This window comes from Eublepharis macularius, chromosome 6, assembly GCF_028583425.1.
Source record: "Eublepharis macularius isolate TG4126 chromosome 6, MPM_Emac_v1.0, whole genome shotgun sequence".
Classification (NCBI taxonomy): Eukaryota; Metazoa; Chordata; class Lepidosauria; order Squamata; family Eublepharidae; genus Eublepharis; species Eublepharis macularius.
Genome location: NC_072795.1, coordinates 134,685,261 through 134,707,291, shown reverse-complemented (window position 1 = coordinate 134,707,291; position 22,031 = coordinate 134,685,261). Strand labels below are relative to the sequence as shown.

Genomic DNA, 22,031 nt, shown 5'->3' with positions numbered 1-22,031 from the left:
GCAGTTGTGGAATGAACGTAGCAACCTTATTCCATAGAAGCAGTTGGTATGCGGACATCATTGCAGCATAATTCGCAATTTTAATTCCAAAGGCCACAGAGGTATACATCTTACGTCCCATGTTGTCAATCTTCCTGCTCTCTTTGTCCGAGGGGCCAGACAGGGACCCCTGCTTAGGCTTCGCTTGCATATCCTCGGTAACTAAAGAGGACGGAGGGGGACGAAGAGACAGGAATTGACACTTGTCATCTTTGACCCTGTAGAGATTTTCCACCTTCTTGTTCGTAGCAAGGGTGGAAGCAGGCTTCAAGTTCAAGCCCAGGAGAAGTTCAACTAGGCCCTCAATCATAGGAAAAGCAACCGCGGGAGTCGATCCAGAATATGTGTGTTTAAAAATCTTGTCCCTAGAACGTGGTTCCGTAGAAGCCACTTCAATCTCAAGAGCCTTAGACATCCATTGAAGGAGCTCATTGTAAAGCCCTAAAATCACCTGTGGGTGAAGCGTCCTTGGACAGACCGATCACACCCTCAGGAAAATCAGATGGAGGAGAATCTTAGGACCTTGAGCATCAGAACCGATCCTCATTCTCAGCATCCGACAGCCTCAGGGATCGCTTCGAACCCGAGTACAAACACGCACGTACTGATGGAGATCTAGAACGCTCTCTGCACCTATAATCAGAAAAGTAAGAACTCTATCTATGATAGTAGTGCAGGGCCTGGTTGTCCCGAAAATGGTGACGGTCATAATACTCCTGAAAAGGGAAATTGGAATGCCCCGAAGGTGTGAGCGGCTTCTCTATCAGGATCATGTCCTCCTCTGTCAGGCTTTTAGAACATGTGGTACTGGGGGGACAGATTTTAGAGATACTCTCTAAAATCTCCTTATCCTGTTTAGAAGATTGACGCTTCTTCTTCTTCTTTTCCAGAACGGGACCAGATGGATCCGAAGAAGCCATAGGAACCGAAGGTTTTGGAAACAAGGAGAAACTGCATTGGCTCTGAGAAGACCGCTGGTTCAAAGCCATTCCACTCTGAGGCCTCCTTGATTCCGATGGTCTTGGAGTTGTGGAACCTTCCCATGGAGTTGGAGAGTGAGAAGCAACTGCTATCGATGCCGAAGGAGTATGTGACGGTCTCAACTCTGGCGCGCTCGAATCCGAAGAGGTAGGTAAAGGTAGGTAAAGGACTTCGCACCTCTGAAGTGGTTGGTTCCAACAGGCGGGACTCGGTGTGGGCCGGAGAGGAACGGGAGCAAGGTGTCTTGGTCCCCGAAGAACTCGGTCTGGGCTGGGTAGACTTTTTGGAGGTGGCAGAAGGCATGGTGGCAAAATTGGCTGCCGCCATGGCTCACTGCCATAAAGAGGTTTGCAGTCTACCCGCCCTTTCTTCTCTGGCCTTTGGAGTGAAAGTACGGCAGTGTTTACAAGCCTGTGCGTAATGGTTCTCCCCTAAACAATACAGGCAATTAGAATGACCATCAGACCAGGTCATTTTTCTATCGCACAAAATGCCCCATTTGAAAAAGGCTTTCTCCAACATTTTCACAGAGGAATAGGAACGTCGTCAATGAAGAGCTACTATCAGAACCTTTAAGGTCGTCAGCAAAAGAGGAACTGGGGGTACGTCAGGGCGTCCTGCCCTTTAGGATCCATTTTCGGCAGGAAAGACGGCTGCGCAGGCGCACTGAAGGGCAAGGGCGCCCCCTAGTGGCTCTGAGCTATAAAAAAAACTCCGAGATCGACAGGCCTGTGCGTGCACAGTCCCATGTTGGACTGCACAGGAAGACCGTAGATGAATAACAACATTTGGCTTATATACCATCCTTCAGGACAACTTAACACTCACCCAGAGTGGTTTAACAAAGTGTGTTGTTATTATCTTCACAACAATCACCCTGTGACATGGGTGGGACTGAGAGAGCTCTAGAAGAGCTGTGACTGACTAAGGTCACCCAGTTGGTTTCAAGTGGAGGAGTAGGAAATCAAACCTGGCTCTCCCGATTAGAGTCCTGCCGCTCCTAACCACTACACCAAACTGGCTCCCACTGCTTAAGGAAGGGCTAGGGGAACACAGGAAGGAGTTACAGCGTTCACTCCTCATAGCTGCCCATACTGCCTATATGCCCTTTCACAGATGGCAGTGTGTACAGCTAGGAATGCCACTGTCATGGCCACCAGGAACACTGATGCTTTGTGTACTACCACCCACATGCCCTTCTCCAGTAGCACTAGGCAGCATATGCAGCTGGAAGCAGAGGTGACAAAGCCCTCACAAGGAGCCGGTAGAAGAGTGTAAGTGTAGGCATCAGAGATGTCTGACTAGGGAGTCTGCAGCAATGGGCCTCACCAGCAGCCACAGGCCCTGGCAGCTGCCCCACCTTGCCATTTGCTGATGCCAGCCTGATCTCAGCAATAAGCAGCAGGTATGCAGAGTAGAGGCAGGCAGCCATCTTGTGCATATTCTATGGAATCCAGGCAGACAGGTTCAGGCTGTCAGGTGCTCAGGATCACCTGTCATATTCAATACCCCCTGCAGCTGAAGCTGGTGCTGTTGGGGTGATTCCGTCATTTGAACCCGGGGTGGGAAACTGAGAATGGGAGGTGTTTGATCCTGTTGTAATCCCTCCTGAGTCTGGAAGCCTGCTTGACCTTAAGAAGTCCATGAATCACACTGCCTGTTTTCCTGCCTGCAGAGTTAGAGGACTGTTAGGAGAAAGGAGGGAGGGGGATTAGGAGTAGCCTTGGAGCACTCTATGTCTGCTTGATACTTATCTGTAGCCACCAGTTGTAGCAAGGATGGTGTCAGTGTATGATACTGGCATATTATTAATAAAGAACTGTTACTCCTGAAGTGAAGTCTCTTGAGAGTTGTTTGGCATCCTTACACAGGCTGGGGGGAGGGGCGGGATACAGGCAGATGCCCATCCCCCCTAGGAAAAGAAGGCTCAAACCAGAGGAGATGAGAGGAAGGACCTGGGACTTCTGTTCATATCAGCAAGGATCAAGTTTCTGACATGTTCTGTTGTCTTTAACTTTATTTAAAAGTTTGCACGGGAGTCCCAAATTTGGATCAGGACCATGGCATTGGTGGTGGAGGGAAGGGAAACAACTTTTTACCCCAGCCATGAATCATTTTTTGTCAGCACAACTTTCACACTGGAAGTCAGTTGGACTGGGAGAAAAATGCTGAAACTGACGAAGTGTTCGGGAGTCCGGAGCATGGAGGAATTCACTTTCTGCTCCTGCCTGCTCCATATGAAAACTAGGCCTCCTCACCCACACCCCGTCCTTTAGCTGAGGAACCTCGCTCGCACACCAGTGCTCTCATGCCTCCATGTGCTTTGTCATGTAAAACAACAACTTTAATTGCCAAATAGCAGGATTTGAGTCCAGTGGCACCTTAGAGACCACCTTAGAGATTTTCAGGATAAAAGCTTTTGAGAATCAAAGCTCCTGAACATTTTTTGTTAGTCTTGAAGGTGCCACTGGACTCAAATCCTGTCGTACTACAGAAGACCAACACAGCTACCTACTTGAAACTATCTTAATTGCCAATAGTCTATGGACACTTCCTCCTTTCTGTGGGAAATCTGGCAGGGAAGATCATTTGGGAGATTAATATAATAAAGGATTCAACCCAAATAGATGAGGGAAAGATTACAGATGGAAATGTGTTTCCTATTGAAATCAGTGGAAACAAAAAAAAGGAATATAATAAGAAAACTTAACTGGTATGTCTGCAACGTTTATTAGGACATATTCCTAAAGCTCATAGACTTATGGTAATAGATTTTCTTTATTCTGGCAATAACATTTCTTGCACAGAAATGGAAAAGTGCAAAATATTTGAAAGTAAGATCTTGGTTAGACCAAGTGTGGAAGATAGCAAGATTATTAAAATTAACTGAATTAGTTATGCTAAGGGATGGACAAACTAATCAGGTTTATTTTTCTGAGTGCTTGAAATCTTTTTTACTAATTTTGGAGAGAAAAGTTACATCCATCTATGTATACAATTGTGCATTATTTTTTAAACAGATTGATTAGTTTACAATTGTAATAACTAGTTTATAATTACACGGGTATTTGAAAGATGATATAGTTGGGGAGTTTTTTAAGCACAGTAAGCATTTGTTTATTATTATAAGATCATTTATTGGATGTGATAGATTATTCTTTGAATAAAGATTTAAAAGAACACTGAACTGGAATAATAACAAAACAAATAAAGGAATGTTTATAAACTGAATCTAAAATGAACCACTTTTGTTATCTCATCCCTCTTCATCTAACAACAACAACAACATTTGATTTATATACCACCCTTCAGGACAACTTAATGCCCACTAAGAGATGTTTACAAAGTATAATTATTATTATCCCCACAACAATAACCACCCTGTGAGGTGGGTGGGGCTGAGAGAGCTCCTAGAAGCTGTGACTAACCCAAGGTCACCCAGCTGGCTTCAAGCGGAGGAGTGAGGAATCAAACCTGGCTCTCCAGATTAGAGTCCTGCCGCTCTTAACCACTACACCAAACTGGTCCAATCTGTGTTTGGGGAATGCCAACTGGCAACATTCTTGCTTTACCTGCTATCACCTTGTATGAAATGCTGATGTTCTGGCATGGCTGTTGCTGAGGGAACAGCTGGAGCTGGTGAAATGTTCCTGGCGGTTTGTTCTCCTTGATTTGAAAAGAGAGGTCCATATCCGTGAAACACATTTGGCCCAGTGCCGTGGAATGGCAAGATGGCATGGTAGCGTTAATGACAGAGAGTGTCACCTTGGCATGTGGTACATGCTGCAAATTGTATGAATGTGCACTTTGACATTCTTTTCCTTGGAAAGGTTGGGATGAGAGGAGAACTGGAAATACCAGCTTCGACATTGTCGCCCAGCTTCCTCCAAGTACTGGAACAGGAAAGAAATCATAAAGGAATGCATGATGACTTAGAGTTTTAGCAATTCCCCCATTATTCCATCTAGCTAAACCCAACTGTTAATTTCCTCTTGCCCTGTACGAACCCATTTCCGAAACCCAAATTTTCACAACCTCCACTTTCCTTACGCTTTTCTTCCTGCAGTTCTGAATAGGTGCAGGGGTGAAATTCATGTGAAGGCTGACCTACCTAATTGATCTCTTTTTTTGTAGTCTTGTTTAACACACACCCTGTGCGCTCTGCCCATATTTCTGTTTCTTTTTTGCTTGTGGGCACATTATACTAGTCTGGATTATGGTGGGTTGACATCAGGGGCAAGGGAAACCTTCTTTCGGTCTTAGAATTCCACCCCGAGTTATACAGAATTGGTTTGTGGTTGGTCACAGTTCAGATGAGAAAAACACAGGACTCTTGCCCACTGAGGCACTATTTCTCTCATTTGACAGCATTTTATGATACTGTAAGAAGATGATTAATACACACATTTGTTGTCTTTTTAAAGTAAGGATGTGTTTCTGATACTCAAAGACACAGGGCCGGCTCCAGCGTTGCCGGCACCCGAGGAAGCTTAATGCTGCCTCTGTGTGTGCGCGCGCGCGCGGGGAGCCTTCCAGCCCTCCCATTCAGTTGCTCTGCGGGCCAGGCATAGCCGGACACCTTGGCCGCCGGCTGCGCCTGGCCCGCAGAGCAACTGAACGGGAGGCTGCCTGCTCAGCTGCCCCACACTGCCACCGCCAGCAAGCGTTCCTGGCCGCCGCCACTGGCGGCAGCTCCATGGCGCGTGCCCCTGCCCCCGGGTTGGCACCCCTCCAGTGCCTTAGCACCCTGAGGCGGCTGCCTCAATGGACAGCCCGGCCCTGCAAAGACACTATACTCATAAATGTTAAACCATGATTTGGCATTATATGGGAAAGTTAAATCCCATTTCCCACCACTTTTCATATTTTCTTGCACATGCTTCCATCTTTCATGGCAAACAATTTTGACAATATGTCCAAGTTAGCAAACTATGGTTTGCAATTCAGGTTTCTCGGTTAAGTTCAGACTATAATTGGCGGGTTCAGATGTGATGGCAAACTCGGTTTTGCTGTGAAAGGAGAAGTATGGCAGGGTACACGAGGAAGGATGGGCTCATATTAGCCTAAGGCTCACTCACGTAACACCAAATCACGGAGTTGGTGCTATGCCCAAACCAAACCACTATAGCTGTTTCGACCACCATAGCAAGGACTTACTGTGTCACTTACACATTTTATGCAAGTCTTTCTCTAGACTCCTGTTGAAGAAGAGAAGTCCTGTATTCTCTTGGATCTGAAACCATAGATTTTTATGAATTCCATCTCTCTGGATAACGAGATCAGGGCAGAGCCCAAAGTGGACCTCTTCCTCCTCAGAGTCTTTCAAGGCATGGATGCGCAATAAGGGCAGTCCGACGGGCTGATCAATGTAGACATTCTCATGATATTCTTTCCTGGGAACATAGAGTCCAAAGACAACTAGAATGGGAACAGAAATTAAGGAAAGTTAATGCAAGATTCATGGTATCTGTGCTGCAGACATATTTGGAAATGCACTTTGGGAAAGTCCGCAGGGTATTTCAACAGAGGATATTTTTGTTTGGCTTGTTGTTCGGATGATGCCAGCTGGTATAGGTCTGCAAGACCAAAAAAAACCTGATTCTGTGGATGGGAGGAAAAAACAGACTTGACGATCGACAACGTTGTGTCCAGAGTACCTGACGCATTTCAAGCACCTGTCTCTCTGCCCTCCCCCTCCCCCTTCTTTTTTTTTCATTCAACATATTTCCTGTTTATAGATTACCTTGTGAACAAACACTCTCCTTCCACTGGCTAACTCATGAACCTATATCAAATCAGCACTTTGTAAAGTCACATGCAAATTTATCTCTAGACTTAAATCAATTTAAGAGTCATGAGTCATTTTCAAGTCTTACACACAAATGCCGCACATAAAGACTCAACAAGTTTGTGGAGCCCATCTATGGCAAAGGCAGCAGATCTCTGTGCAGTGGATCTAACTGGCTCTTTTGATCTGAATGCCACTTTTATTTCCATGATACTAAGCAATTTGAGAATGATTTTTTAAAAAAACCATTTCCTATAGCTCCATTCTCAGCAGGCAGATTTGAAGTATGGTTCTAACATCTCCCAAGATTGCTGCCTTTGCTTATTTCACACAAATCTAATCGTGGTAAAATTTGTTATCAAAGAAACACAGGCAACCAGGTGGGCTTTGCTTTACATAGTTATTTCATTAAAATCAATGGGTCTGAAAATCACCCAGGGACTGTCAGACTGTGGCTAGATAAGGCTCTTCCTACAGGTTCCCCTTCAAAAGCAAACAAGAGTCCATTGTTTGAATAAGGAAACTTTACTGCAGAAAAGGTCCATTATAGTCCACTGTCCTGAATAGGAGACTCAGGATGGTACACGATCATTGTTACCAATGAAGGGCAAAGCATGAGGTACAGAGTAACAGTTACCCACTGAACCAGCCTCCCCCCACAGTTCTCAAAACAATATCTTTCAGTCTTGGGAAGTTGCTCTCTCTCAAGGCCAATGCTTGGTGGAACGGCGTTAGACAAAACAATCTCCTCCGGTGAGAGATCTGCCTGGGAAGTGGTGCACCTGTGGGAAAGCACTTAAACACTAGAAGCATTAGAAAATGGAGTCAGTACAGTTTACATATACATTGGACCTGACATTCTGCCCCCCTTAAAATAGATCCCCCCCTGGTTTATATGGGTAACGAGTATGAAAAGCTTTGGTTAATCTAGGAGCATGAACATGTGCAGAGTTCACCCATTCATCATAACCAGAATCAAAGTCCTTCCACCTAATGAGGTAAAACAGCTGTTTACGTTTGAGTTTTGAGTCCAGAATTTGTTGCACCTCATAGTGTATTTGGTCGTCTATCAGAGTAGGGATGGGTGGAGCTTTGACATGCCAGTTATTATCTGTTGGAGCTTTTTTTAAGAGGCTGACATGGAATGTATCATGAACATGGCGCAAATTCTTGGGCAAATCTACCGCAACAGTCACTTTATTGATTACCTTGCGCACAGGAAAAGGCCCTAGGAACTTTAACGCTAGTTTGCGGCTGGTCTGGGCTAGTTTTAGATTCTTGGTGGAAATATAAACATGATCTCCAGGTTGTAATTCCCAACCGGCCGCACGATGGCGATCTGCGTATTTTTTGTAATCCTGTTTGGCTTTCTCGAGGTGTTGTTTGATGAGAGTCCATTGTTGAGCTGCCTCCCCCCCACCATGAAGATACATCTGGCGAACTAGAAGAATGGAGAGGGGGAGCGTCTAGCGGGAAAGGGTTGAAGTGAGCTCCATATACAATTTTGAAAGGAGTCTCCCCTGTGGAAGCATGCACACTGTTGTTGTATGAGTATTCCGCGAGAGGGAGAAGGTCCACCCAATTATCTTGCTGGAAATTAATATAACAACGAAGGAATTGCTCTAAAATCTGATTAGTTTTTTCGGATTGCCCGTCGGTTTGCGGGTGGTGGCTTGAGCTGATTCCTTGTTCAATATTCAACATTCGCAAAAGCTCCCGCCAGAAGTTGGCAACGAATTGTCCGCCGCGATCCGAAATCACCTTGGACGGAAAAGAATGTAATTTTACGATGTGTTTTAAGAATAAATCTGCCAATTTCCGCGCGGTGGGTACAGCAGTACATGGAATAAAATGTGCTTGTTTGGAAAACAGATCTACCACTACTAAAATGCAATTATGTCCTTTTGAATCGGGCAGATCAGTGATAAAGTCCATGGAGATTATTTCCCAAGGTCGGTTAGGTGTTTCTAACGGTTGCAGGAGGCCCGGAGGTTTTCCTTTCCGAGTTTTGGCGCTGAGGCAAATGGGGCAGGAACCAACATATTGGGAAATGTCTTTGCGCATGCCCGGCCACCAGAATTGCCGTTGTATCAGATGCAACGTTTTTAGGTACCCATAATGACCGGCCGTGGGGGCATCGTGACATCGCTGCAAGACCTCCCGGCGGAGGCTGCCGGGGACATAGAATTTGGTCCCGGCCAACCAGTCCCCCTGTGGGGATTGAATCAGTTTCGTTTTGGGCGCTTTATCCCCCTCCTTTTCTACTTCAGCTTTAAGTTTCGTTTTCCAGTCTTGGCTGTGTGGGAGGGGCTGGCTCGCTCGACTGCGGGTAGTTACCACGCCTCCCAACTGCTTAGGTGAGAAGACAGTGTCTATAGTCTCCTCCCGTTTGCTTTTGTGTTGGGGCATGCGCGACAGGGCGTCGGCCAGAAAATTAGTTTTGCCCGGGAGGTAATTTAGAGTGAAATTGAATTTGGAAAAGAACTCTGCCCATCGTAATTGTTTGGCATTCAGTCTGCGGGGGCTTCGAAGGGCCTCCAGATTTTTATGATCCGTCCACACCTCGAAAGGGTGTCTCGCCCCTTCTAGCCAATGTCGCCAGTTTGTGAGGGCTGCTTTGACAGCAAAGGCTTCCTTCTCCCATACATTCCAATTCCTTTCAGCCTCAGAGAACTTCCTCGAAAGGAATGCACAAGGCCGTAGCCTTTCATCCTCCCCCTTCTGCAGTAAAACCGCCCCAATGGCCGTATCGCTGGCGTCGACCTGCACTATGAAGGGAGAGTTTTCGTTGGGGTGGGAGAGGACGGGTTCTGAAACGAACTGTTTTTTCAGGCATTCAAAGGCTGTTTGGCAATTGGAAGTCCATTGTATTTTGGAGGAGGGTTTCTTTGCCTGGTCCCCTTTGTCTTTGGTTCTTAATAGGTCTGTTAGGGGGAGCGTGATTTGGGCGAAATTTGCAATAAAGTCTCTGTAAAAATTGGCAAAACCCAGGAAGGATTGTAGTTCCTTACGGGTAGTGGGAGTTTGCCATTCTCGGATCGCTTGTATTTTAGATGGATCCATCTTCAAACCCTCTGAGGAAATACAGTAACCAAGGTAGGTGAGTTCGGTTTTGTGGAATTCACATTTGGCTAACTTGATGGGCAGTTTATTTTTCATTAATACAGCCAGAACCTTTTGAACTAGTTGGATGTGGTCCTCCTCAGTGTCTGAGTAAATTAATACGTCATCAAGGTACACCACAACTCCTTTATAGAGGAATTCATGTAAGACTTCGTTTATCATGGACATAAAAACGGAGGGGGCTCCCGCCAAACCAAACGGCATAACTAAGTATTCAAATTGTCCGAGGGGCGTATTAAACGCTGTTTTCCATTCATCCCCTGCCTTTATACGAACGTGGAAGTAAGCATCTTTCAAATCTAATTTCGTAAAGATCTTACCTTGGGCCACGACGTTGAGTAGGTCTCGGATGAGCGGGATGGGATAGGCGTTGTTGGTTGACACAGCATTAAGTCCTCTAAAGTCCGTGCATAGTCGGAGTCCCCCATCTTTTTTCTTCACGAAGAGAACTGGAGCCGCATGGGGACTATTGGCCGGGCGGATGAATCCCCTTTGGAGATTGGTGTCGATGAATTTCCGGAGCTCCTCCCGTTCACGGGGATTCATGGGGTAGAGTCGGCCTTTGGGCAGGGAGGCCCCCGGCAATATCTCTACTGCGCAGTCGGTTCTTCTGTGCGGGGGCAAGGTATCTGCTTCCTTTTCGGAGAAAGCGTTCAAGAACGGCCAATAATATTCAGGAATTTGTTTTATGTCCTCCCGGGTGAGAAGAGCCGTTTCGGTGTGGGATGGATCAGCGCCCCAATTTTGGTCCCATCGATGGGTTTTACAGTTCGCGTGATTGAAGGTGACGCATCCTTCTGCCCAGTTAATGTGGGGGTTGTGATCACAGAGCCACTTGCTGCCTAAGATTAACGGGTATTTGGCCGTCGAGCTAATAACGAAAGATCTCTTCTCCCAGTGTTGGCCCATGCCTGTGACCACTGGAATGGTCTCGGTGGTAACAGGGTTCATGTTAGTGCCATCCATTTGTTCAAAAATAACTGGGTTCTTCAATTCGCGGACTGGCAGGACCAATCCGTTGACTAAGGCTGGGGCGATGATATCTCTTGAACAGCCCGAGTCAATAAGGGCTTGTACACGAATGTGCATCTTCCTCTCCGGGTTCAGTAAAGTCACTGGCATGAATAGTATGGACCCAGGCGGCCGGTCCCGTGTTGGGACGGGCTTGGGGTGGATCTGTCGTTTGGGCCCTTTTACGACAGATCCATTTCGTTTCCCGACGAGGGGCTTTCTGGATTCCCCTCCACACCTGGGGAAGCGGGGTCGTATTCCATCACCTCTTCCGCCTCCAGCCCCCTTTCTGAAGCTGGTCGCTGGGAAGCGCCGCGACCTCTGTGCGCTCGTGGAGCTGGAGTCGGGGTTGGACGCCGTAGTTGGAGTGGAGGTCTTTGCACAGGCCGGTAGGGGCATTGTGCTGCAAAGTGACCGGCTTGTCCGCATTGCAAACACAGCCCTTGCTGCCATCTAGCATCTCTCGCTCCACGAGTGGCGTATCCAGCGCCCCGTCCTCCCCTCTGTAGAGTCAAGGGTCTCCTTTGTCCCGTTTGTTGTTGTTGTTCAACCAAACGGACTTCCAAGATGCGATTCTCAACTTCGCATGCAAGTTGGATCCAGCCTAATAGCGTAGGAGGATTGTCCTGCATAAGGGCTCTATCTAAAAGTCTCGGGTTTAGCCCTTGCTTGAATAGGATAATCTTGGTGGATTCCTCACACCTAGGGCATTTGGCAGCTAGTTGTCGGAATTTCGTAATATAGTCTCTTGCCGACATGCTGCCTTGTCTAATGGCTTGCAATTCCGTTCGGGCCCTAGTTTCCTCTAAGGGGTCCTCGTATTGTGCACGAATAGCATCCACCAACCCCTGGAGAGTATTCAGTTCTGGGGCCCCAATATTGTAGAGACCTACATACCAATCCGCAGCTTTGCCTTGCAAGCGAGAACCGAGATGCTCAATTTGGCTGGCCTCGCTACCAAAGAGGTGTCCCCACCGGTTGAAGAATTGCACCACTTGCACTAGGAAAAATCCTAGCTTGGAGGGATCTCCATCAAAAGTAGCTTCCAGTTTCACCCAGCCCATCGGGAGGTCTTGTCTCGGAGCCGGTGCAGGGTAAAAATCCGTCGGAAGCATCAATGGCCTTTGAGGTACGAGGATGGGTCGTTGGGGACCCGGTTGTGGCAACGGTGCTGGTTGCGCTGGCGGCGGCATCACCGGCTGAGCTGGCGGTGGCGGTCTTGGTTGGGCCGGTGGCGGTAACGCTGGCCGAGCAGGCGGCGGCAACCGCGGCCGGGCTGGTGGTGGCAACACCGGAGGCGCCGGCAGTAGCGGTTGAGGTGCAGGTGGCCATCGCGGTTGGGTCATGATTGGCCGTTGAGGGGCGGGTTGGTGGGGTCGTAATGGTATAGGCCCCACCGGTTGATTTGGAGGTGGTAATACGGGTTGGTCCGGTGGCAAACGTATTGGTTGCTGTAAAGGTATTAGTTGTGGTCGAAGCGGAAGGGGCCGCAGCAGCGAAGGCCTGATGGGTGGTGGACCGCGCGGGCTTGCCCCTCCCGGCGTCATTACTCTGGGAAGCAGAGGCTGATCTTGAGGCGCCGGTAGACCTTCCCTTGGGATTTGCTGAATGGGGACAACTTCTGGCGGTTGCTGAGGCAATTCCTCCCTAGGAGGAGCCGGAGGTTCTTCTGACTGATCCGGCCGGACCGTTATTGGAGAAGCGGGAGGGGGTATCACCAGCGACGCGGGTGGACGGCTTGGCCCTTCTTCCCCGTCTCTAGGCCCCTCAGCTGGAGTCTCCTCGGGAGGTGGATCCCCGTCCTGTTTAGGGGTTTCCGTTGGGGCTTCTCCAGGTACCTCAACTGGAGTATCCCTGCGAGGCGGGACTTCGTCTAGTTTAGGAAGTTCCGCGGGGGGTTCCCCTGGTTCCCCAGGGCAGGATTCCTCCTCACCTGAAGGCGGCGGCTGCCACGGGGCGACATCCATCGGATAGGAAATAACGCTTTGGAGAGTAGCTATTTGTACAGCCATTTCTTCTGGTGATAGTCTCTCTCCTGCCCCCATCGCTGCGATTAGATGAATGGCATGAGCCAAACTTTCCTCCATGTCGATCAGTTTAGCTTCCAACTGTTGCATTCTACTTGGACCCGGTTGCCCCATCGTGGAACCTCCCTCAGTTGCAGTCACCGGGGAAAACGGCCCCCAAGGCGGAGGGTCTCCGTGATCGACTTGCGATCTCGCTGCTAGAATTCCTTTGGCTAGGCCCGTCACTGCCGAGATGCCGGAATCCACAGCATGGGTGCGACTTTGCATCTGCACCCAACTTTGTTCAGGAACTTCCGTTGGCTCTTTCCACGGGGCAAGTTCCGAATAATCCCAACTCAGGGCGCCGCGGCGGGATGTGTCCCCGTCCGTCTGTACGGTCGTCCTGTTCCAAAACAGCCACGGTTGGCTGCTGTCCAATTCAGGGACAGTCTCTAGGCTTCGGCGCCCGTCCATGGAAGCTCGTGGATGTAGCCCACTGGCCCGGCGCTCTCTCGTTTTTCGGGGTCTGGCCCCCCACTCCGACGGCGTAGGTAACGAGATCAAGGGGAGAGCGGCAGCCGTCGGCCTTGTCCCCTCACTGCCGAGATCGATGAGAGGCGGAGTAGTGGTCGAAGCTCCGGTCCCGGCTGGCACCGGTTCCTGAGGTTCTTGGTGTTGCGCTGGTTGACTGTCGGGAGACGCATACGGATCAAACAAAGGATCCCTGTCCGGGACAACTTTGGATTCCGCTGGGCCCGACTCAGGCATGATTGGTAACAAAATGTCAGACTGTGGCTAGATAAGGCTCTTCCTACAGGTTCCCCTTCAAAAGCAAACAAGAGTCCATTGTTTGAATAAGGAAACTTTACTGCAGAAAAGGTCCATTATAGTCCACTGTCCTGAATAGGAGACTCAGGATGGTACACGATCATTGTTGCCAATGAAGGGCAAAGCATGAGGTACAGAGTAACAGTTACCCACTGAACCAGCCTCCCCCCACAGTTCTCAAAACAATATCTTTCAGTCTTGGGAAGTTGCTCTCTCTCAAGGCCAATGCTTGGTGGAACGGCGTTAGACAAAACAATCTCCTCCGGTGAGAGATCTGCCTGGGAAGTGGTGCACCTGTGGGAAAGCACTTAAACACTAGAAGCATTAGAAAATGGAGTCAGTACAGTTTACATATACATTGGACCTGACAGGGACCAGAACGCAGAGGTCAAAAGCAGGATTACCTGAACTCTTATTGCCTGCTTCATGCAATTTCTTACACTTTGACACTTTTATCACTTCAGGAGCTTTGTCAAGGCAGCTGACTGGCTCCACCAGTTAGGGCTGTGGCTCAATGGTAGAGCATCTGCTTGGCATGCAGAACGTCCCAAGTTCAATCCCTGGCATCTCCAGCTAAGATGGGAACTATACGAAACACTTGATACATGAAGAACAGGTGTCAGTTTTCCACAAGTTTCCATGGGAGACAGAATGGCTGCTCAATGCAATTCTCTGCTCCTCTTGCTACCCTAAATGGTAGAGAATCATATCGAGTGGCCATTTTACCTCACTACACTTCCCATGGACACGTGTTGGGCATCTCGTGTTGTTCCCCTCTAAAAGGATCAGATGGTAAGTGATGTGAGGGACTACCACTGCTGCCAGCCTGAGAAGGCCATTGATCGATCCAGATTGGCCTTGATAGATCAATGGCCTCATTCAGCATAGGGCACCTTCTTGTGTTTATTCCCCAAACGAAACTGTAATTGGTGCCTAGAAAAAAGGCACAGCCAAGATACCAGAATTGTCCTGGGGTCTTTTCACACCCAGGTTTCCCCACAGCTCAGGAGCTGACTTGCAGCCATTTTTCTCTGATCCTCTTCACATCATTGTTTTCCCTTTGTTATCTTTCTGTGTTTTCCTTATCGCTTGTCTGTGCTTTCTCAAACCACCCAATCTGTGAAAACATGGAGAAATAATAAACAAACTACAGAACAGCTGCAAATGGGAAATGATGTGAGAAAGTTTGGAGAACAAACACTGCAGGTCATCGCCCAAGCCATAGGGAAGCCTCCTTGTGAAAAGATCCTTGCTATCAGTACAGTACTTGCCACTGCACTTGCATACACGATAGGAAAGGAAGGAAAAGACCAAGTGACATTGCTGAAGTTCATAGTTTCAAATATGAACGGTGATGGCAGCAGTACAGTCCAAAATGGACCTTTGGACACTTACTGTGAAGGGTCCTTCTCCTCTGAGGAAAAGAGGACATCTTGGGTGATTCCCACCGTCCAATCAGGGAGGCAGGAACTAATTTTCTTCCTCTTCCTGTCTGGCATGTGGGACACCCTCTCTCTTCAGTTCAGGTGACTCCACAAAGTAGTAACATTGAATTTATCATTCAGCAACTGTCAATACTGAGAGAAAAAACACATGTTGCATTAACATGTACTGTAAATAAAGCATAACCCGGAGGAGGTAGAAGAATGAGGCAGCAGGGTAGAGGACGACGAAGACCCAGGGAGGGCAAAATGTCCTCCTTTCCTCAGAGGAGAAGGACCCTTCACGGTAAGTGTCCAAAGGTCCGTTCTCCCTCTGAGGCGGAGGACATCTTGGGTGCTCCCAAAGCAGTTTCCAGTTTCTGGGTGGGATGTGGTCTTCGTCCACGATCACGCACTGCAGTACTTTTCCACTACAGTCGCTGTCCGCTGAATCATATAGATTTGGTTTGTATCATCTTAATAAGGTCAAGACTGACAACCTTGTTGCTGCCTTGCAGACTTCTTCTACAGAAGTGTTCCTGTGTAATGCTGCACTGGTAGTAGCACTCCTCAAAGAGTGAGCTGGTATTCCACAAGGAACCTCTACGAAGAGAATTTTTAGGAGTTTTGATAGTGTATGTTTTGCTATTGGCACCTACCCCTGCCGAAGACATTTTCTTCCCCAAACTGAGGGGAGATATATTTAAGAACAGTAAGACTGACTTTCTGATTTGCACTGTTCGGAGCAGATAGGCCTTGAGCCTCCTTCTGACATCTAGGTGTGTCAGAGCCTCTCCCTAGTCTATTTAGGGTACAGGTAGAAATATGGTAACCTTATCTCTTGCAAACTATGCAGTTTGGAATACGCTTTTGGAAAACAGCATGAGGCATCATCTTACCATTGTGAAAGATACAGAGTTCAGGTCTGACTAAATCTTCTGGCAGACGCGAACATAATAAGGAAGATAGTCTTCATTCTCAGCCTTCTCAGGGGAACATCCTTGACCGGTTCAAATGGATGTTTGATCAGGGCTGTGTAAAATGTCTACTGAGTGAGGGCTTCCCAATAAGAGTTGTAAATTCTGAGCATAAACTATTTTCTGAATGCTAGGAGAGTGCTGGCCACCTCTCTGGAATATCCCCATCTTAGGAAGGTGTTCCTTTCTATTTCCACACAGTTAAGCAGAGTAAGTCTAAATGAGAGAGCCAAATCGGTCCCTGCTGTAACTTGACCAGAGAGGTCAGTAGGATAAGAGGTGGAAATATCACCATCTGTTGGAGGGTGGAAAGGCATGGTCTGTTACTGGTAAGGGTAGTAATACACAGAGGAGGACTAATGGCCACTGCAATGTCAGGGCATCTGCTTGTGGGAAGAACAAACCTTGTCATGTACCCCAGTAGTTGATGGCTGTGTTGGGACGCACATAGGTCCATGAGGTGTTGTGAAGTGCAATGTTATCCATTGGATGAGATGTTTCTTAAGGAACTATCCCCGTTGTCCCCTCAGCCAGTCTGCCTGGGAATTGGATATGCCTTTGGTGTGTACAGTTCTGATCGAAGCTAGGTGACCATCCTCCCAGGTAAGTATCCTTGCTGCCACCTTGTGCCACCTCGAGGTCTTGAATCCCCCCTGCTTGTTTATATATGTTTTGTCTGCAACCGTGTCCATGCAGATCTCTGAACTGGAACAGGGCCAGTTCAGAGACAAATTGCTCACCTTTATAAGTCATTGATAGGAAGACATGCCTAACCTGATTCTTACACCTGTAAATATTTGTTGTTCTTAAGGGGTCATGAATCTTTTGCTTTGCATTGGGTTGGTGACCTTGGCTCAGATGGGTTTTGATCTGAAGTGGTATCTGAATGGGAAGATCTGTCTTCTCCATGATCTGTTGTTAATGAGAGCTAAGAAAGGTCTGAAGTGGTCTTGCCTATAGACGACCCCAAAGGTATTGCATTGTAGGTGGCCACTAGCCAACCCATCAGTTTCAGTAGTGTCATGCTCTTCCTGATTTTGCACTCTGATGACAGTCTCAGTCAGCTGTTTGGTCTTCCTGACCTTTTCTTGGGTGAGGGATAGAAAAAGCCCTTTTGGTGACTGTGATCTAACCCAGGTGTTCAAACTTGTAGGAACTGAATGGTGAATTGAGTGTTGTGGTGAGATTTTCTCGTGAACTTGAACTGATCAGGAGATCGTCTGGGTGCAAGTGAACATGAATACCCCCTGTCTCTGAAACGTATGATGGGGTTGATCGTGAATTTTGTGAATACTCTTGGTGTGGTGGACAGGCCAAAACAGGATGGCTCAGAACTGCCAACTGTTGTTGTTGTTGTTTACATAAAATCTTAGGTATTGTTGATGGGCTGTCAGAATTGGTACATGGAGGTATGTTTCTGTGAGATCTGTAGATGTCATGTGTTCTTCTGATTGATTGGTCACTGCAACTGAGTGCAGAGTCTCCATTCAGAAGTGATACAATTTGATAAACTTGTTCAAAAACTTTGAGGTCTAATAACACCCTCCAGTCCCTGTTCTTTTTAGGGACTATGAAGAAGATTGAGTAGACCCCTTCCTGGTGGGCAGCTTTCAAATTGTATGGAATAGCCTTGTGAGACTATTTGTAAGGTCAGCCTGCTTGTCAACCCAGGCTTGACGGTAAAGAGTAGTTGGCCTCTCACAGGGACAGCTAGCAAGTCCTGTCTTAGAGATCTGGGTATTAAGGTTGGATCTCTTTCCATGTGTGGAGAACTGTCTGTTTGATCTTGGGACAAGGTAAGCATTATCCCCACAATACAGCTGGAGAGCTGGGACTGAGAGGACTGGTTTATCCAAGGCCATGTGGCAAGTTCATGGCAGTAGTGAGATTTGAACCTGCAGAGTACTGCATCACTGTTACTTAACCACTATACTACAAGTGGGGTCTTGAAAGGACCCCCCTCATTAAACGGCTGCCTAGATTAACCCCAGGATGGCCATTTGGAATCTTGTCTGGACATTAGTAGTGTGTGTTGTGAATAAAAGGCTGAGGGCCAATGGATCGCCTCTCAGATTGTTTGAGTGTTTTTGGCAACACATTCTTCTGTCCTAGGTCTCAATCTAGATCTTTCCCAGGGCACCCCCAAATAGCTTGTCTCTCTGAAAGAGGTAAGCCAGGACGATATTTTTAGAATGTGAATCTGCTGGCCATGCTCTTAGTCAAGAGCGCCGGCTTGTTACTGCTGTCAAGACCATAATCCTGAAAGAAAAAGGTAAATGTATCCAGGATGACGTCTGTCTTGAAGGTATTGGCCCTTACATTTCTGTTTGCACCTTCAATGGGGGCAGCTATTGTTGTATGGGAGGAGCTGGATCAGTTTCCAGATCCATACTCCTGACACTCTTGAGGCAATTGAAGCAATAGCTGTAGCCTTAATAGCCATGGTCACGGCCTCGTGAGCTCGTTAGCATGGCCTCTCTCCTCTTGTCTAAGTGGTCTCTGACCGATCCTTACCCATCTTCTGACCACAGCCCAGATGACTGAAGTGTAGCCACTGGAGTTTCGATCACAGGTACCTGCAACAACTCATAGCAAAGAAAGGTAGTGAGTACAGTTTGTTTTGTTTTGGGACTAAGTTTGGGGATTATTAATTGGCTTATGGTTTAGACCACTCAGCCTTGAACCTTTTCCCCCAATATTCTGGAAATGGGAGGACCTTTTCTGAGGAACCTTCACTATGAAGAGATTCTTGTTTCCCTGGACTGGATTTGGTATTCCCAGTCTAAGGGTCCTACTCCCCCAAGGGTAATTTCTACAGCTCTAAGGCTATGAATGTCTTAGGTAGTAAATACTGGTAGACCTCAGATTCAGACAGCTGGGCTGACTGTTCTGGTAGGGATATTTCCTCCTCTTCCACATCTGAAGGAATTCATCCTTCTCCCTGTCATTACAGACTCTATCTGAGGGCGATTCCCCTACTCCGTGGGGATCCCTGACTGATAAACATTACAAACTGCCTTATTTTGACTCAGACCATCGTCAGTGTTATCTCCTCAGACTGACAGCAGGTCACCAGGGTCTCAGAAAGAGATTTTTCCCCTCATCTACCTAATCTTTTAAACTGGAGTTAATGGGGAACAAACCTGGATCTTTTGCATACAAAGCAGAAGCTCTTCCACAGAGCTACAGCCTTACTCATGGAGGGAGGAGGAGGTAGACACCACACCACTATTTCCTCCCTCCTGGTTAGTCTTAAGAGTTAAAAGGTTCAAAGACACCAGCAAGTTTGCGCCCTTTATACATTACCCATCTGACAGGGAAAGGCAGGGCTAGATCCTGTTGTAAAAGCAGGGCTAAATCCAAAGGGGAAAGGCCTGCTGTAAAATCTCCAGCCAGGAGATTGGCATGGGCACATTCACATGGAGCCAGGGCTGAGGAGATTCCTGGAATCTTTATAGGGCCGAGGTGCTTCTGACTGGCAAAGTAACAGGATTTCCTCCCTCATAGTCAGTCTAATTGCTGACAGGAATTCTGGAAGTATAACACGCTCGGGGGAACACTTACGTGGCACTCCTGGGCTGGTCGGCTGGAGCTCTGGGTGTCTGGATTATGTTTCAGACGTGTCTCTCCTGCCAGGAGATTGGCAAGCACATCTTTGAGATTAGGCGGGAAGTCACTCATCACGTTGTTTCCCGCCAAAATTGAGCTCTGCCAGGTGGCGCTGTTCTCAGCTGGCTGGCTGAGGCGCGCTGTTTTAACAAGCTCCCTCTGTGGAAGATGGGGCTGTTGAGAGGCCTGCGTCTCTTCCAAGGCCATTTCCTCGCCAGGGAACCCATACAGCCTCAGAGGCATGGTGGGGCCGGCTGGGCCTGTTCCCGCCGCCGGTAGGACGGCTCCGTGGGAACAGCCCATATTCTCCTCCATGAAGCTTTCCTCAGAGTCCGATGACTCTCTAGAGGCCATATCGTCCTCTTCTTTTCTTTCTTTGGCAAGAGGAGTAAAAGAAGAGGAAATGGGAGGAGAAAGACTAAGGAGTAAGGTAAAGAATGGTTTGAGGAAGAAAAAAGATAAATAAGAGATAGAGAGAAAAAAGGCAGCAGAGCTAGTCTGCTGAAGAACTGCTCTCCCTGGAGGCAGGAACAGAACGGAGGAGAAGGTGGTCCCACATGCTAGACAGGAAGAGGAAATTCCTGCCTCCCTGATTGGATGGTGGGAATCACCCAAGATGTCCTCCACCTCAGAGGGAGAAGTTCTCCTCCCTCATCTTTCTTATGTACCAATCTGCTGTCTGCTCAATCCACAGAGGGATGAAGGTCTCATTTTCTCTCTCTCCAGCACCTTGAACATTTGGAGGCTAAAACCGCATGTCAAGTGATAGGAATCCTAGGACATGTAGTCATGGTCCCTGATGTCCACTCTAAAGATGCACATATGAAAAACTACATTTACCAGGATCCCTTGCAATTGGAATATTGATGAAAAATATATTTAAGGTTCCAGGAACAGGAATGGGAGAGGAGCAGAGCTCCTTTTGGAGACCTCCTCTTGCCTGAGAGGTCTTGGGAGTTTCTAAGGGAGATTTTGCCATCAACAAAGAAGATCCCAGGGAATATTGCACATTGCAGACCCATGTTCCCATTTGGAAACATTACATAATCTTCTTAAACAGGGCTTTTTTTCAGCTGGAACGCGGGGGAACAGAGTTCTGGAACTTCTTGAAAATGGTCACATGGCTGGTGGCCTCACCCCCCCCCCCTGATCTCCAGACAGAGGGGAGTTGAGATTGCCCTCCGCACCGCTCAGCAGCGTGGAGGGCCATCTCAACTCCCCTCTGTCTGGAGATCAGGGGGCGGGGCCACCAGCCATGTGACCATTTTCTCCGAGGGCCACCCACTGAGTTCCACCACCCCTTTTCCCAGAAAAAAAGCCCTGTTCTTAAAACATCATCATGAATCATGATATCACCAGGTCCCATGATGAATCCTGACTTCGTGATTTGCAGCTGATTATTTCTTCTACATATATTGTTCATTAAACTAATAATCTGGTGAAGTAATAAACCAGGTGGATATTTACAAATAATTTCTCATCAAACAGACAGGAGCCTTGCAGCTTTCTTAATTGGCAGAATGAAAAGAAACAGCTACCGAGAGGACTGGCTTATTCCTTCTTGCCCTTGAGAGATAATGAAATCATTATCGACGTTTTATTTTGTGCCATTACCAAGTGTGTTGTTCATGACACATATTAAGACATAAATTCTCTCTAAATGTGTCATTCTTTAAAAAAACACTTACGTAATAACAGAAAAAATGTACAACTCTGTCAATTCTTCCTTGCAGTCCCTACATACAGATCTCCCTCACAGAACACGCATGTGGTGTTACTTCAAAACCTTCTTCAGAACTGTTCTTTTTGTCAAAGTGTTTGGTTGAACCCCTTAAAACCTCCTTAGATTCATGGAATGACATTTGCTAACATCATCCTTTGATAAATAAAATAAAATGAAAATAAAAGCCCTTACCACTCTTTATCCACCCCCAGGCATTCCTAAGGTCCATTTCAATAATCACTTAAGCATTTGTGTAGCATTTTTATTATTCAAAGTGCTTCAAGCATTTTATCAAATTCATAGGCCAGTTTTATTACCCCATATTACAGACAGATTGCTACCAGTTGGTCTTAGGCTGCTGAGGTGACATTTGGATTAGATCACAGAGGCTAATGATCACTGATGTTAAGTTCTACATAGTTAGTTATATACATGGGTTTTACTGTTTTTTTGTTGGTCACTTGCTCTGAATTCTGACATCGTTTGGGCCTTTAACTGTAAAAGGTTGCAGACTCCAGTCAAAGG

General features: G+C 47.4%; 1 protein-coding gene across 1 annotated transcript in view; it reads right to left on the bottom strand.

Moving 5' to 3' along the window:
* The window catches only part of RET (ret proto-oncogene), a 188,155-nt gene that overhangs the window by 81,661 nt on the left and 84,463 nt on the right, over positions 1-22,031 (bottom strand). Inside the window, exons 2-3 of the mRNA XM_054982760.1 lie at positions 6,190-6,438; positions 4,593-4,913 (exon numbers count right to left, since the gene is read on the bottom strand). Coding sequence (XP_054838735.1) covers positions 4,593-4,913; positions 6,190-6,438 — 570 coding nt within the window. The remainder of the gene's footprint in view (positions 1-4,592; positions 4,914-6,189; positions 6,439-22,031) is intronic.